This window comes from Cnephaeus nilssonii, assembly GCF_951640355.1.
Source record: "Cnephaeus nilssonii genome assembly, chromosome: 4".
Lineage (NCBI taxonomy): Eukaryota > Metazoa > Chordata > Mammalia > Chiroptera > Vespertilionidae > Cnephaeus > Cnephaeus nilssonii.
The window spans coordinates 63438848-63455407 of NC_137075.1; the positions used below are offsets into that span (position 1 = coordinate 63438848).

At 34.7% G+C, this 16560-nt stretch overlaps 1 protein-coding gene across 1 annotated transcript in view; it reads right to left on the reverse strand.

Annotated features, from left to right (window-relative positions):
* Nucleotides 1-16560, reverse strand: part of HERC1 (HECT and RLD domain containing E3 ubiquitin protein ligase family member 1) — a 174190-nt gene that overhangs the window by 84614 nt on the left and 73016 nt on the right. The window contains exons 19-25 of the mRNA XM_079769878.1: nt 15386-15559; nt 14520-14634; nt 14311-14431; nt 12203-12374; nt 9602-9914; nt 9028-9148; nt 4334-4385 (exon numbers count right to left, since the gene is read on the reverse strand). Coding sequence (XP_079626004.1) covers nt 4334-4385; nt 9028-9148; nt 9602-9914; nt 12203-12374; nt 14311-14431; nt 14520-14634; nt 15386-15559 — 1068 coding nt within the window. The remainder of the gene's footprint in view (nt 1-4333; nt 4386-9027; nt 9149-9601; nt 9915-12202; nt 12375-14310; nt 14432-14519; nt 14635-15385; nt 15560-16560) is intronic.

Sequence of the window (16560 nt, forward strand, 5' to 3'; positions counted from 1 at the left end):
CATTATTTATAGATTACAAAAAAAACACAACAAAAAGGTGGGAGGCCAAATTTGACCCACTAGCCATAGTTTGCAGACCCCTAATTTAAAGGACACAACTTATTAGGTATATGACCCAACCAAAACTTTGCATGAATATAAGAAAGAACAGAAAGGACATTTATCTAAAAGCATTAGGGTAAAACATTAGGCTGACATCAATAATACTTTAAAACAAAAACTTACAGCATGAAAATGAGAGATGAAAGAACTCTAAATTCTTTTAAAAATTATAACAACCTGGTAACTTCAGTTTGTTCTATATTTTTTATTTGAATATAGGAAATACTGTGTCTGAAAAGCATATCAAAAGCTTCTATAGCGTAACTGTGCCCCAGCCCAATTCTTACTTAACATTAATTCAGAATCACCTACTATGAAAAGAGAATAATATAAAAGTCCAACAAGAAATTTTTGAAATTGTTTACTTGACCTTACAACTTTGGTTCATAAATGGAATTTTCAAAATGAACATGACAGAGCTGCAATACATACTTTATAAACCATAAAATATGTAGGCAAGCTAAAAGGGGGAAAAAAAAATTAAACATGCCATCATGTACTTGCTTGAAGCTCTTCTTTTTTCTGGGGCTCAACTGGCCAAAAAGGAGTAAATACACTACCACACAAGAATCAGAAGACAAAAGGAGAAATTTGATACAGGTGACAACATTTACATTTGCTCCTCTTTATATAATCTAATTTGAAATGCAGAGATAAAATAGCATTTCACCCATTCATGTTACACCACGAAACACACGTTGATAAATGTTTCCATTTTAGCAATAAAAACCTAACTATATTTAAAGAACCAGGGTGGGGGAAATAGCCAAACCATATATATAGTATTCTTACTAATACTATATGTTGCTTCTTAAATTGCTTTGGCATACTACCATTTCCCCCCCACTATTTTTTACTATATCAGTTTTAGCTTAAATATGAAAACTAAAGTTAAGTTTCTGCTAAAAGGTATTGCCTTTCAGTAAAGGAGGAGCCCAGTTCTGCACAACCATAACAAATCTTTAAAATATTTATCAAAGCACCAGAACACCAACATATTTAACAAGTTTTGTCAGGCTGTTATGAGAATTAAATAACTTAATATGTTTGAAGTGATGAGAACAGTGCAGTTTATAAGTGTTTAATGAGTATAAATTTCATATTATCTCTGAGGTGCTAAGCAGAAATATGTGTCACCTGTCTCTTTTTAAAGTAATTTATGTCATTTTTGGTTTTAGAATTTAGCTTTGATGCTTCTAAAGAGCTCACTTTGCTTTACCCCTTCCTAACGTATTAGCTTCCTTAGATCAACTGTGAAACATTAACTGGAGTGCGGGTAGAAGCAGCAATTTCATTTCAAATTCAAAGTACATTTTTATTGTATAATCCACAAGCTCTAGGATTCATGAGATTAAAAACTATTTTTACTACCCTTTCCGAAATAGTAATTTTATTCTCTAGTTACCTTTTCCTAGGGACAAAGCCATCAGCAAAATTTTCTCCTGGGAACATTAAAAATGTAATTACTAGAATAAATTGGTACAACATTAAGTTATATCATGAAAAGTGACATAACTGCCTGGCCAGCATGGCTCAGTGGTTTAGTGTCAACCTATGAACCAGGAGGTCACGGTTCAACTTCCTGTCAGGGCACATGCCTGGGTTGCAGGCTTGATCCCCAATAGTGGGCGTGCAGGAGGCAGACAATCAATGATTATCTCTCACCATTGATGTTTCTATCTCTCTCTCCCTCCCTTTCTCTCTGAAATCAATAAAAATATTTTTTTTTAAAGAGTGACATAACTAGTTTGTCTAACTTCCTTAACGGATAATTAAAAAGAAATTCTCCATGAGGTCCTGTATTTGCTTTTCTGTTTTCAACAAAATAAAATTAAATTCCAACAAGTTAATAGGTTTTGGTACTACCTTGAGCTTTCTGGAGAAACGTTTATCTATAAACAAAATTTGAGTTTATGGCTTAATTAATTTATATCTACTTAGATCTAAAACTATAGGAAATCCACATCTACTTATAGGATAATTGTTTAAAATTTTTGAACAGGTAGCAACTCGGAGGATACTAATTTTAAAATGTTACCTTAATTCTTCCTAAGAATTTATATTCAAATTCTAGGTTATTCTTAATAACACTAGGTTAACAATACTGGGTTAGTAATTCTAGGTTATTCTTTTTTTCCCCTGATTTCAAGACAAGATTTACAAACACAAACATGATACTTGGTCTTAATAGAAAAATGACATCAGATACATACAACATATGTTTAGCATTGGAACGGCTGCCAGATCACACAAAACACGTTTTTAGCAGGGAGGAATGAAAACTAACTGAAAATTAATTATCTTACATTTGGTACATCAGAAACACTTGTTTGAATAATACTTTGCTTGAATTAAGCCCTTTAGTATTATTTTATTTTTGTTAATCCTCACTGGAGAATATTTTTCCCATCGATTTTTACAGAGTGTAGAAGGGAGGGGAAAACACACACAGAGAGAAACATTGATGTGTGAGAGACACATCCATCAGCTGCCTCCCACATGGATTCTCCCCCTCAACTGGGGCTGGGGATCGAGACTGCAACCAAGGTACAGGCCCTTAACCAGAATCAAATCTGTGGCCCTTCAGTTCTCAGGTTGTCGCTCTAACCACTGAGCAAACCAGCTAGGGCTAAGTGTAAAATTTTATAACTTGCATTGGGTTCTAGGTTATTCTTAACACTTTCTATTTTATTCCAAGGGATGACTTTGCCACATGCTGACATGGTTAACATAGACTGAATCTCAATTTTATATTTTACAAGCATGATAAAGATTTGAGAGAGAAAAAATCATTTTAGCCAATCATTTTATTATCATCTATAAATATAGTAGGAAGCTCTTAAACTATAAGTTGGATCCCTTATGCTACTCAGTAAGTTTGGAGCTATCTTCTCTTTAACATCAAATGATAAGCATTCATTAACAGATTCTTAACAACAATATTCACTTAGGTTAATCAAAATCAGGAAGGTAAATCTATTCCAAAAATTTAATTCCTAAGTCAGTTGTTAAGGAAAAAGATATTCTGGCTAATTATAGCACATGAATTGCCAATTTTCAAATAATCATAAGATAAACACATATTGCACATTAGTACATCATTTATTTATCACAAATAACATAATTGTTTTAAGAAACCCAACAGTACTGATGCTATAGTCTCAAAAGACTTTTCAACAGAGAAAGCACCAGCTCTAGTCCTTATTCCTAATATTTCAGAAAAATCATTCATGTATTCTAATTATAATTAAAGGACAAAATATTGCCATATTTTATTCTATATAAGTACCAACACAAAAATGAAAAACTGTGTTTTGTGTGTGCGTGCGTGCGTGCGTGTGTGTGTGTGTGTGTGTGTGTGTGTGTTTCTTCCCTCATTCCATTTTTTTCCTATGAAGGACACCTAACATTCTACCAAGGAAGCTATCAAGAGATGGGTTTCATTTTAAAATATAAAAGACTTAATCCATGAAAAAAAATGTTTTTCCCCACAGGCTTTTAGAAAACTACCACTAGTGACAATTTTTAATATTTCATCTTTTTAAAACCACAATACATATGGGTTTAATAAGAGTACCAGTAGAGAATAATACTTGGAGAATTTTTAGTTATCCTTGGATTTTTATTATTTAAAACTGCTGTTCTTTCACCCATTTGCACATATAACCAAGAGTTAACTACATTATTCACAAAGACAGAGCTTCTAACAAATAAGGCTAACTCTTAATGACACTGAAACTATTCCTCATGGGAAATTTTTTTTTTAGAAACCATCAGTTCATCTCTTACATGCTTTATCTTATGAGGCAAAAAGGAAAACTAGAAACTATCAGTTTGAAAGTGTGTATATGTATATGGAGGCGAATGGGGCAAAGATACCATTTAAACTATAACAAGGATACCATTTAAACTATAACAACTATATGAGTAAGCTAAAACACGGTAAATTATGTACATAACCCCCCACCCCTAATTATAAAGCACCGCTTCTGGCATTCCATAGGCCTTTTAGTAAGTCAAAACAAATGAGAAACAGAGCCTATTATTAACTCCTAGGCATTCCTAGATTTTAAAACGGTGTATATTTTAAAGAAAACGATCTTCCATTTAACTCTCCTAATAAAATGTTTCTAAATTTTTTGCAATTACTTTTCAATGACAATCAAATGTAAATACATCAGATATAAAAACAACTAATTTAACCAGATATTTAATATTTCTTAATACTCACCTCTCTTTCTATGAGATGATGCCAAGTCCAAATCAACATTTCGTCTTCCATTCTATTAACATTAAATATATATAATAAAATGTAGTTATTAATAAAATTAGAATGTAATAGAATACTAATAAAAATTAATCTATATAATTATAATAATGTGCTACTTATTCACCAATCAAGTCACATCAACAGTAATAAGTCTCTAAAAACTCACTGAAAACAGCCAGAAGAAAGCATAAGCACATAACTCTCAGAAACTAAAACACAAAGTCAAGGTTCACATTAACTAACACTAAAGTAGCATAAGTTTTTCTTTGTTCTCACCATTTCTTCTTTGGAATCTTTGTCTTTTACCTTCCAAACACATCTTATTAATACCTTCTAGATGCCTAAAGCCTCTGTAGCGAAGTCCCATTTTCCAAAATTCATTCTTTTCAAAACTCCCACTAGCCTTGGCTAAGTGTTAGGAGGAAGAGAATCTGATGAATCCAATCCACACTAACAGAAAAATAGCATAGTCCTAACCCTTGTGGTAGTATTTTTAAAGTTTTTTAAATGTCTTTAAGAGCCTATTAAATAAAGAAATCTCAAATTGTTAAAATGGCAGACAGCTTAATAAAACAGTAAAGGCTTCAGGAAGAACAGAAGTATATTTTTGTGTATGTGTGGGGGGCGAGGGCAGTGTGAACAACCATGCACAAACTACACACGTCTTAAATTTATGCACAGACTTGATATTATGGTCTCAACAATTTCAATTGTCCTCTATTCCACAATAAAAAAAAAATGGTGGCAAAGAAGAAAGGCTGCAGAAGTGACAAAATCGATCCATTTAGCAAATGTTATTATAGAAAGTCTTTACCTGGTTACACATATAGACACAAGTACCCACATTGTAGATAAATACATTTTGTCACACACACACACCCCAGAAATAATATATTCTCAAGCCATTTGGTGCTGGACAAAACATGAAATGGTTATCACACCGCTCCTGAAGACACCACTTTGTCATCTTTTATTTTTTGGCTTCTTTCAGCCCTAATTTATCCTTTTATAAAGTACTTATTTGTCTACACCACATCAAATCCATTGTGAAATGAGGGGGGTAGGAGTTAAATTTATATTTAATTGTTTACTTAGGTTTCTTCTCTGTTTACTAAGAGAAGTAGGTAATGTGTCACATTATACTCTTTATGAAAGGCTAAAACAAAGATTTAGAATTATTAAACTAGTTAACTTCAGTTATTTTTAAAAAAACATTTTAGTCACTAACAATTCAGGATAAATGAAGTACTACTAGATGTTGAGGATAGCACACAACTAAACAACCTTAGACAGAGGGGCAGCATATTTCAGCTGAAAAACCCAAACTGCCTCCACTGCTTGTTCTGCTTCATCTGTACCAGGCAGGCTCTCTGAAGCTGTGCCCAGATCATCCTTCATCTGCAACAGAACCTGCTCTCTCTAGTTGACTTTTCTATCTTTCATGATACTATCTTTCTATATATTCCATAAGGAAAAATAATCGAGTTAATCTTTTTCAAAAATGTATTTATTAATCTTTTTAAAATTCTGTAGAAACTAAATGAACAATCTTGGCAATTAAATCTAGACTCAGCCCACCTCTACTGATCTATCTTCCCATTTTGTTTTGAAAACATAATTTTCAAAAAAATTTTTAATCCTTACCTGGGGTTATTGTTTTTATTTATTTTAGAGAGAGGAAAGGAGAAAATGAGAGAGAAACATCGATGTGAGAGAGAAAAATCAATCAGTTGCCTCCCATACATGCCCTGACTAGGGATTGAACCTGCAATTTTTTGTTGTATGGGACGATTCTCCAAACAAATGAGCTACTGGCCAGGCAATTTTCAAAATGTTTTAAATTATATTACCAAACTTACTCTTCACAGTCCAGTTGAGACAAGTGTAACATGGAGTATTATTCCCCACTTCAAATATAAAGAAGCTGGGACCCTGGCTGAGTAGCTCAGTTGGTTAAAGCATCATCCTGATACACCAAAGTTGCAGGTTCGATCCCCGATTAGGGCACAGATAAGAATCAACCAATTGGGGGGTGGGGGTGGGTAGAGGCTGGGAGGGTTAAAGAGGGAAAAATAGGAGATATCTGTAATACTATCAACAATAAAAAATATTTTTTAAATCAATCAATGAATGCATAAATATGGTAAGTGGAATAACAAATCTATGTTTCTCTCTCTCGCTCCCTCTCTCTAAATCAATGTTTAAAAAAATACTAATAGCTGAAACCGGTTTGGCTCAGTGGATAGAGCGTTGGCCTGCGGACTGAAAGGTCCCAGGTTCGATTCCGGTCAAGGGCATGTACCTTGGTTGCGGGCACATCCCCAGCAGGGGTTGTGCAAGAGGCAGCTGATCGATGTTTCTCTATCATCGATGTTTCTAACTCTCTATCCCTCTCTCTTTCTCTCTGTAAAAAATCAATAAAATGTATAAAAAAAATACTAATAATACATACATAAATCTGAAACCCTAGTGGTTTATCAAAGCTACTAACAAACTACTATGGAAATAACAGTGAAAGTCAATGTGAGTCAAGTAATCTTGGGCAGCTTTCTAGAACAGTGGACATTAGCCAATCCTTAAAAGAGACAGGACTTGATCAACAAAACCCAGGAAATAGACATTTAAAGCAAACAAAGCTTGAGCAGAGGCTCAAGAGGTATGTTTAGGGTCTGGCAGATGGACTACTATGGCAAAAATGCAGATTACTGCAGGAGAAAACTGACTCTAAATGCAAGCAGGCAATATGTCCCAGAATCTTTGATTTCTAAGGTAGTCAGTATAATCATTGAGGTTTTGAATAGGAATGTAGCATGATAAGCAGGTGTTTTGTTGTTCTTGTTGTTGTCTGTGTCTTCAAGAGCTCTATCTTTGAGAGCAGTGTCTAAGGAGACGGATGGGGAAAAGCAGGGATTTCAGTTCAAAATAGATTCAACAGTCGTTCATTTATTCAAAAAATATTTACTGACTGCCTACTGTGTGCCAGGAACTATAGATGCTTGGGCTACAGCAGTGAATAAAATAGCAAAAATTTCTGTCCTCAAGGAGCTTATATTCTACTGTAGGCTAACAGAAACTGATATAAATGTAATAAATAAATTACATTAGGTGATGTGGGGGGGGGGGTAGGAGGGAGCAGTGCAAGGCAAGGTATACAGGGAGTGATTGAATATGTGGAAGGGAGGGCAAATTGCAATTTTAAATAGAGTGGTCAGGCCCTGGCTGGTGTGGCTCAGTTGGTTGGAGTGTCGTCCTGTACACCAAAAGGTGGCGGGTTTGATTCCTGGTCAGGGCACAAACCCAGGTTGCAGGTTCAATCCACAGTTGGGGGCATGTAATTGAGGCAACCAATCAGTGTTCTCTCTCATATCAACGTTTATCTCTCAGTTGCTCTGTCTCTCTCTCTTCCTCTTGCTGGAATAAAAGTTTTTAAAAAGTGCATAGAGTGGTCAGAGTAAGCCACAGAAAAAGTAACATCATAATGAATATTTGAGGTGAGGGAATTAGTCATGCAGACAACAGTATTCCAGCAGAAGAAACTGCTAAGTAAAGGCCCTAAGGTGAAGTTGAGTGGTATGTTTATGGAAAAGCCAAAAGACTAGTGTGGCAGGAGAATCACCAAGGAGAATAGTAGGAGATAGGAGAGGTAGCGTGGCCAGGATGTATAGAGTCTTGTAGGCCACTGTGAGGACTTAAGGCTTCTACTCTGAGAAAAAGTGAAGTCACTGGAGGTTTTGAGTAGAGAAGGACATGATCTATGTTATAAAATTATCACAGGGTTGGGAGATTAGATGAGACTTATCAGACTAGGAAGGGAAAATGGATAGAGAGGAATCTCAGTAGACTGAAAAACTAGGAACATGAACTGAGAGCACAAAAAAACTAATGGGAATAAAGAATAAAAGAAAGTAGAACAAAAACATCATGAGACAATGAAGCTTGCTTGAAGACACTGTTCGACTTTCCTTAGAGGTGTAATCTTTTATGCTTAGAAGATTCCTTTAAACATCTTTTGCTTATGTAGCATTTGTATAAGCCCAGGTTTCCAGCCTGGGTAGTTAACAGTACCACCTACTAAGAAAGGCAATATGAGAGAAGGAGATTTAGAAGAAAGATGAGTTTATATTTGGATAGGTTAAGATTGGGGTAACCTATGCCCTAGCTGGTTTGACTCAGTGGATAGAGCCTCGGCCTGCAGACTGAAGGTTCCCGGGTTCGATTGCGACCAAGGGCACATGCCTGGGTTGCAGGCTCAATCCCCAGTAGAGGGCGTGCAGAAGGCAGCCGACCAATGATTCTCTCTCATCATTGATGTTTCTATCTCTCTCTACCTCTTCCATCCTCTCTGAAATCAATAAAAAAATATATATTAAAAAAAAGGATTAGGGTAACCCCACATGTTCAAGTGAAATATCCATCAGAGTCAGATATATGAATTTGCAGTTTAAGAACTCAAGAGCTAAAGACAGAAATCTGAGAGTCATTAACAGATAAGTGGAAAATATCTATGCAATATAGTTATCTAATTTATCTTAAAAGTTCTTTTAAAAAAGTTTTTATATGTCTAAAACAAACGTATATTACCCTAATTAAAGCCTCATATAGTATCTGTACCTTGAAAACAAAAATCCTTCTTGACTGAATCTAGGTATACCTACCAGTGCGTAACCCTCTTCATCTGATTCAGGCTGAGACAAATCAGATTCACTCCTCGATTTGATCAGTCTATAATTTGGGCTTGTGTGGACTAGCCGGCTCTCTGCAGTAAGACTTTCACTCCTGTCTCACATGCACAAAGAAAAGTTTTTTATTTGGGATTGTTAGTGAACATAAAATGTAATGGAACTAACAGCATAGAGATAATACATACACAATGAGAATTACACCTGTCGATGGGAAATCCTGACTCTTATCTAAGCACAAAGCCGTTCTCAATTACATCAAAATAATCTGCATGCCACTAAATTACAGAGATATGCAATAACTTCATTTGTTACTAACTACTGTTGTTTATACATATGAAATACTGTGTCTCCTCATTTAATCATAAATTTACATGCCAGGCTGAAATAGCATTACCCTTTATATTACTTTTAATTAATCCTAGTCAATTTGCATTTCCTCCTCCATGTCTGTGTTAATTTCAGAAGAAAACTCTAACTCTGAGAATAAACCAATTCAATGCATAAACAAAGGGAAGAGAGTAATTGTTAAGTTTCTAGCCAGTCCCACCTGGTCATAAGTCCACCCCCTTCAGAGGCACTTGTTGAAGGTTGCTGCAACTGTCCTTCTTCCCTCCGCTTCTGAAGCTCATCAATCACAGGGCTTACTCCTAATATTAAGAGGGCACACCGATGGATCACGGAGTTGCAGGCAGCAGTGTACACATCCTGACCCTCGGGAAGGTCTGTGCTGACCCTTCGCTCTTGCTGAGACTGAGGAGGTGGATCATCAGATCGAGCCCCAGACCCTGCCCCACTGTTCATTCTATCTCGATCTCGGCTACGAGCTACTTCACGGGCTGAGAGGAAACACTGAAAGATTTCTGTAACATGCAACACAAAAACAAGGTCTTAACACATGGGGAGAGAAAAGCAAAGAAAATAACAATAAAAATAGTCAAAATATTTGGACCAAAAACTTACTGAAAAAGGGAAAAATTATATTTTAGATATTAAATACAGCATAGTAACTATGTTAAAATTATATAAAAATACACATAAAATATTAAACTTTTCATGAAAATTACAACAGGAAATACTCATGCCTTTATAGAATTTAGATTGATTAATTCTATTTTTACTCTTTTTTATGAGTTAAATCAGTGGTTTTCAAAGTGTGGTCTCAGATCAGCAGCATCAACATCAGCTGGACACTTGCTAGAAATGCAAATTATCAGACCCATCCTAGAACTTCTGAATGTAAGCTCTAGACATGGGACCAACAATTTGTGTTTTAATAAGCCTTCCAGATGATTCTGAAGTCCACAAGAGTTTGAGAAGCACTGAGTTAGGTAAAAATAACTACTTATATTCATGACCTTGGTATGAAAAATATCAGGTTACAAAAGAAACAGACAAAATTTAAGTTGCAATAGTTACAATGAAAAGGCCACTTTCCCGTTCCAAATTCCATATAATACCTAACACCTACACTTTGCTATAACTTGAATACATTAAATAACACAACCACTAAAGGTCTTTGCTGAAACAGAATCCGGTTACACTATATGGCCAAGATTGGCTCGAGAGTCAAATGGCATCACCAGGAATGTCCTGTCTGATACCAGCTCATGCCAATTTATAAGTGTAAAAAGTCAGTGGGTGTACCAAGGTTCTGATGTAATGGCAGATACTTCACAATAGGAAAAGAATATTTTGCTCAAATTTGAACTGAAGAGGGTTATTCTTGGAGAACCAAGGCAAAAAAGTTGGTAAAATATTAGATTCATCTGTTATATGGAAATACAAACTTTAAAAATGCATCTGTATGTTTTATAGAATTATTATGATGATATTTTCATTATGTTGTTGAAAATCTCTATTTCAATGAAAATCAAAGCGACAAATGCAGAGTCCAGAGCTAGAAATCAGTTAAAGCAATTAAGAGAATGGTCACTGGAATTTTGGGCAGACCTGGTTCTAATTCCAGCTGCTGCTACTTGTGGTGCTAAGCACATAATTTTGCTTCTTAAACCTGTTTGACCATCTTAAGAATAGAGTAATACTCATCTCATAAAACTTTTGCAAGGATTATGAGTTAATCTATGTGAAGAATTTGACCCAGTGCCCAGCATACAGTAAGTGCTCAAAAATGGTAGCTAGTTTATAAATTATTACTCTGTGGATGACTATTATGCTTTCTGTTACTATAACTGTGGATTATACTTTGCTTTCAGGAAGTTTTAAGTTCAACTGCAAAAGATTTCTCAGCCTAGGTTTTTACTAATTATTCTCCCTTTCCATTTTCAACCCACTTTTCTCCATTTAGACTTTATCTTTCCCTCTTGTTTTTAATGGTTTTTGGTCTTGTTTTGAGCAGCCTCAAGATCATTTTTAGAAGTACCCAGAACACAAACAAATTGATAATAGAGTAAGTGTCCAACTAATTGATATAGACAGACAATCCCAAAACTAAATGCATAGATGGACATAATGTTTTAGGCTACAAAGTGAATATACACCTTAACTTGAAATAGCCAAATCACTCAAAAGATAATAACAAATGTTTTAAAAGCTTTAATATTTCTCTTTAAACATATAAATGATTACCTTTAAAAACTATGTGTAGCCCCGGGATATATAAGTATGAAAAGTGTTATTTACCCAGCCACCAGTATTCTCACATATATTCTTGCTCCCTTCTGAGAAGAGCAGTGTAGTCAGTGGGTAAAATTTATAACATTAAAAGTTCTACATATGAAAATAATTGGGCTCTCCTAATATGCATAGAAGGGGGCTCTCTTCCTCACCAGACAGAGGTGGGCCAGGTCAATGGATAACTTGGAACCCCTGAGAAGACATACTTTGAATGAACTTATCTAATGACTCATGGACATCATTTCATGCATAAGACTCAGTGGAACTGGTATGGTTTCCAAATATCTGCTTCCAGAACTTTTCAGCCCCAAACATGATTCAATAACTTCAGAATGAAACTAGCACAGGGCTGAAATATTAACTAATGTACATTCAGATCACCAGTAAAATATCAAATTCTTTTAGAAAAACCATAGAGAAACTTGTCTTTCTCTTTCTTTTCCACTCAGTTCTCATACTAAAAAGAATATACTAGTATATCTGTGTATATCTGTAAAGTAAGGTGTATACTCACTGCCAGCTGTCATCACTTCATGCTCCCGTTCTTCCTCCTCATCCTCTGGTTCTGGATGCCCCTCTTCCCGGTCTCGCTCAGCCTGTTCTTCCATTTCAGCTTCTTCATCAATGGTCCGGGTAAATGAATGCTCCTGAGGATCAACATCTGCAGAGTCTTGGTTTTCTGAGATCTTAAAGAAATTATCAAGTTATATTGAACATATTTTTCAAAAACTTTGAAAAACTTCATTAAAACCTTGACTTTTTATCATGGAAAATACTGCTAGTACCAATAATAACACATGAAATTACTACAAAAAGACATACTAGATAAATCTGAAAAAATTAGAATGTATCTACACAAAATACATACAAAGATACCTATATACTCTTTGTTTCTCAGTATTTTTATTAAAATGCCATGCTATAGCCTGGCCAGTGTGGTTCAATGGTTGAGCATCAACCTATGAACCAGTCAGGGCACATACCCAGGTTGTGGGCTTGATACCCTAGTGTGGGGCATGCAGGAGGCAGCCGATCAATGATTCTCTCTCATTATTGATGTTTCTATCTCTCTCACCTATTTCCTTCCTTTCTGAAATCAATAACAATATAAAAATAAAATAAAATGCCATGCTATAAATTGACATACTGTTATTCAGCTGTAAACTAGAGTGCTGCAACTTAAAATGAGTATGACACCAAGAATAAAAGGTACTTAAAAAATATAATTTTGATTCCATTCATTCTCCCCTCAAGTTATATATATTATTACTCTGTATAAATGTTTAATAATTCTAATTTAAAACAGTATTTTTAACTTTTTTTGGTGAGAACATTTAAATTCTACTCTCTTAGCAAATTTCAATTCTTCAAACAGTATTATTTTTAGTTTTTTCTTTACTTTGTTTGCCCCTGAAGAAACCAAAAATTAGAAATCTGGTAAGAACAATGTTAATTTTATTTCCCATGGTGGTTGTGCTATCTAGAAGTCATCTAGAGGAAAGAATCCTTAAAACGGGTGCCAAGAGAGGCACAAGTATCATAACAGTACTATATCTTTTCCCCCACAAATATAAGTATAAAGCACAAATAAAGATTTTAATGATATCCTCTAATGCATAACAAAACTTATTTTGTGATTCATGGCCAGTAAATAACTTAAGAATTTCACTGAGATGGGGATACTGAGCAATGTCAGTCTCACACAGTACATAAATCATTATCCCTATATATGCGACTTTCAAATATGAGGCTCAACAAAATGACAAATTAATACATTTCATAGAATTTCAAGGTCACTAGCAAATAGTCAGATCCAAAATATTAAATAAGGGCAGGCTAAAAGAATACTGTAATAGAAATGTAGAGATAGAGTTTGATTTTAAAAATCTAAGATCTAAAGAGTACAGTGCAAAACATCTACTGTATAAACTTTCAAAGTAAGCATTTCTGAAGTTGATGTATTATACAGGCTTATACTTGTAACTACAAGGTCATGTTATCAGGATTACCAAGTACTTTAGAAATCATCTCATTTTTGGTGCATGAATTACTTCTGGAACATCCTTAATAAAAGATTTCAATCTTTACCCCCGATAGTGGATAACCCTAACACTAGAAAGTTGTTTTCCTTACATTCAGCTATCAATGATTCATCATGCAAAAATACTTGTGCCCGGTATTTTTGAGGTAGCTATCCTGTGCCTCCCATTTGTTTCAGTTCTGTATGATTTTTGGACCTTTCACTAGTCCAAGGTAGTTTGTTAATGTTCTTCATAAATTATGGTACCCCAAATTAAATATGATAATTCAAATGTGGTCTGATCAGTATAAAATAAAGGAATAATATTTCATCTGATAAGATAATTCTATTTGTTAAATAATTTATATAGCCTAAGGATATATAAACTTTCTTAGCAGCCATATCATACTTGATAAATAGGGAGTTTAAAAAAAAACACAAATCTTTTACTTGTCCAATTTTTTCACTAGAAAAAGAACTGCTCAACATTTAATTGTACATCTGCAATAAGCAAGACACTTCTTTTCCTGACATAAATCAATAGGCAGCTATCTCTCACAGCTTGCAGAAAAACATAGAAATTAACTGATTTCCAACTTTACCCATCTGTCTCGTGATGATGACCTGGTCTGAATAAGTTCAAGGTTCTTGCAAGCAAGTAAACGACTTCGAACTTTGTACACACAACGGTACACTTCTGATAAACTTTTACCAGGTTGATATCTAAATAAAGAACCAAAATAGAAAAGTTACCTAATTTCTAACATCATGAGAGCAAATATTTGTCTGAGGATAGTTTTAAGTTACTTGCCGGCTTTCTCCACATGCTTGACTAAGTAAATTCGTATGTTTCAGAAGAGCTGCAAGAACAAATCTAGACACAGTGTCCAAGAGTGATTCATTACTTAAAGTTGCACTGTCCCAATCTGAAAATAAAAATGATGCATTAAACATTTAAAAGGGCTCAAAAACAGTTCAGAGGTCATTTTAATAGCTTTAGTAATCCCACATCTGAATGTCATTTTTCTACACACTTACTTAACAAATACACCTACTAGATCCCACACACTGTTCTGTGTGCTAGACATACAGCAGTAAACAAAACTAAGTCCCTCAACATGGAGTGACCTGGAGATTATTATGCTAAGCATAATAAACCAATCAGAGAAAGACAAATATCACATGACCTCACTTATATGTGGAATCTGATGGAACAAAATAAACTGATGAAAAAAATAGATCCAGAGGCATGCAAGCATGCAACAGAATGACGGATCTCAGAGGGAAGGTGGAGGAGTTAGGGGGGGGGGGGGAAGAGGGCCTGGGAAAGATTAACGAAAGAACTTGTATGTATATATGCATAACCCATGAACACAGACAATAGAATGGTGGAGTCCAGGTCAGGGGTAGGGACGGGCTACAAAGGGTCAATGGGAGAAAAAAAGGGGACATATGTAATACTTTCAACAATATTTACTATAAAATAAAAATTTAAAAACTTCAAGGGTATTTTCCACAAAGAGGAAAAATAAATTTTTTTAAATGTTATTTCTAAAATACCCTTTTCTATAAAAAAAGTAATAGGGAGAGGCCTATGATTTTCTATTTACATGTATTACACATACATAGTATTATAAGCTAGCTACATATTTATCCCCTTTATTCTCTTCATCTTACCTTTACTAACAGCATAATCCTGCATGCTGATCCAAAGGCTTCGTGCAGGCTCTTTTGAACAACCCAATGCCAAGTCTACAAAGACAGCAATTTCAGGTCGCAATTTGTAGTCAAAAGGTTTCTGTTCTTCATTTCCTGAAAGAGCTACTTCTAATAGGCAACTCATACATTTATCTAAAAAGAAAATTATTCAAGTTATTCATTTTAAACCTCATAAATTTTGGTGCCACAAACAAAATCTTACCACATTTACTTAATGCATATGAAATGATACATTTCAAACTGTATTAAGTAGGTGCTACAAAGTTGTTCAATGTTTCTCAACTGCAGGTAGTATCCCTCTTCCATCTGCTCCAAAAGGATGTATGATTAGATGTAACACTCCAGGGAAGAGGTCTGGCATATTAGTATGCAGGGGCCTACACTGTCATAGACAACAAAGAACCCTCTTGTTCAAAATGTAATTATATCCTTTTTGAAAAACATGAGACCACTGGAAAAGAGATTAGAAGATAATTTTTTTCTTTTTTCTAGACTTAAGTATGATTCAAGAGAGATCAGTGATACCATAAACATTTGTTCAGGTCGTTCCTAACTTTTCAATGGGATATTTGGAATTAATTTTCCATTTAAAAAACAAATAAAACAATTCTCTAAATGATAGCCAGGTCCTTGGGCTAATAACAAGTCAATGTAACCCATAATATAATTGAACCCATAATATAATTGTAAATATATTTACAATTTTACAAAGGACAAATACCCTTTCTTAATATATGCAAGTATTTAAACATAAAATGTAATATTTTAATAGATCAATCATGATCTATTATAATTGGAAAAGTAACATGAAAACTAAAAATGAAATAAGCCAGTCAGAGAAAGACAAGTACCATATGATTTTTCACTCATATGTGGAGTCCAATGTACAAATGAACTAACAAGCAAAATAGAAACAGACTCAGAGAAAGTAGACTGACAGCTGTCCTATTGGGGGGGGGGAGGGGGGCGCGGGCTGGGTATAGGGAGAATAAATTGACTGGAGGTGGTAAACACACAATATAGTATACAGATGATGTGTTGTAGAATTGAGCGCCTGAAACCTGTATAATTTTGCTAACCAGTGTCACCCCAATAAGCTCAATAAAAAGAAAAAAAGAAACGAAGTGATTTTA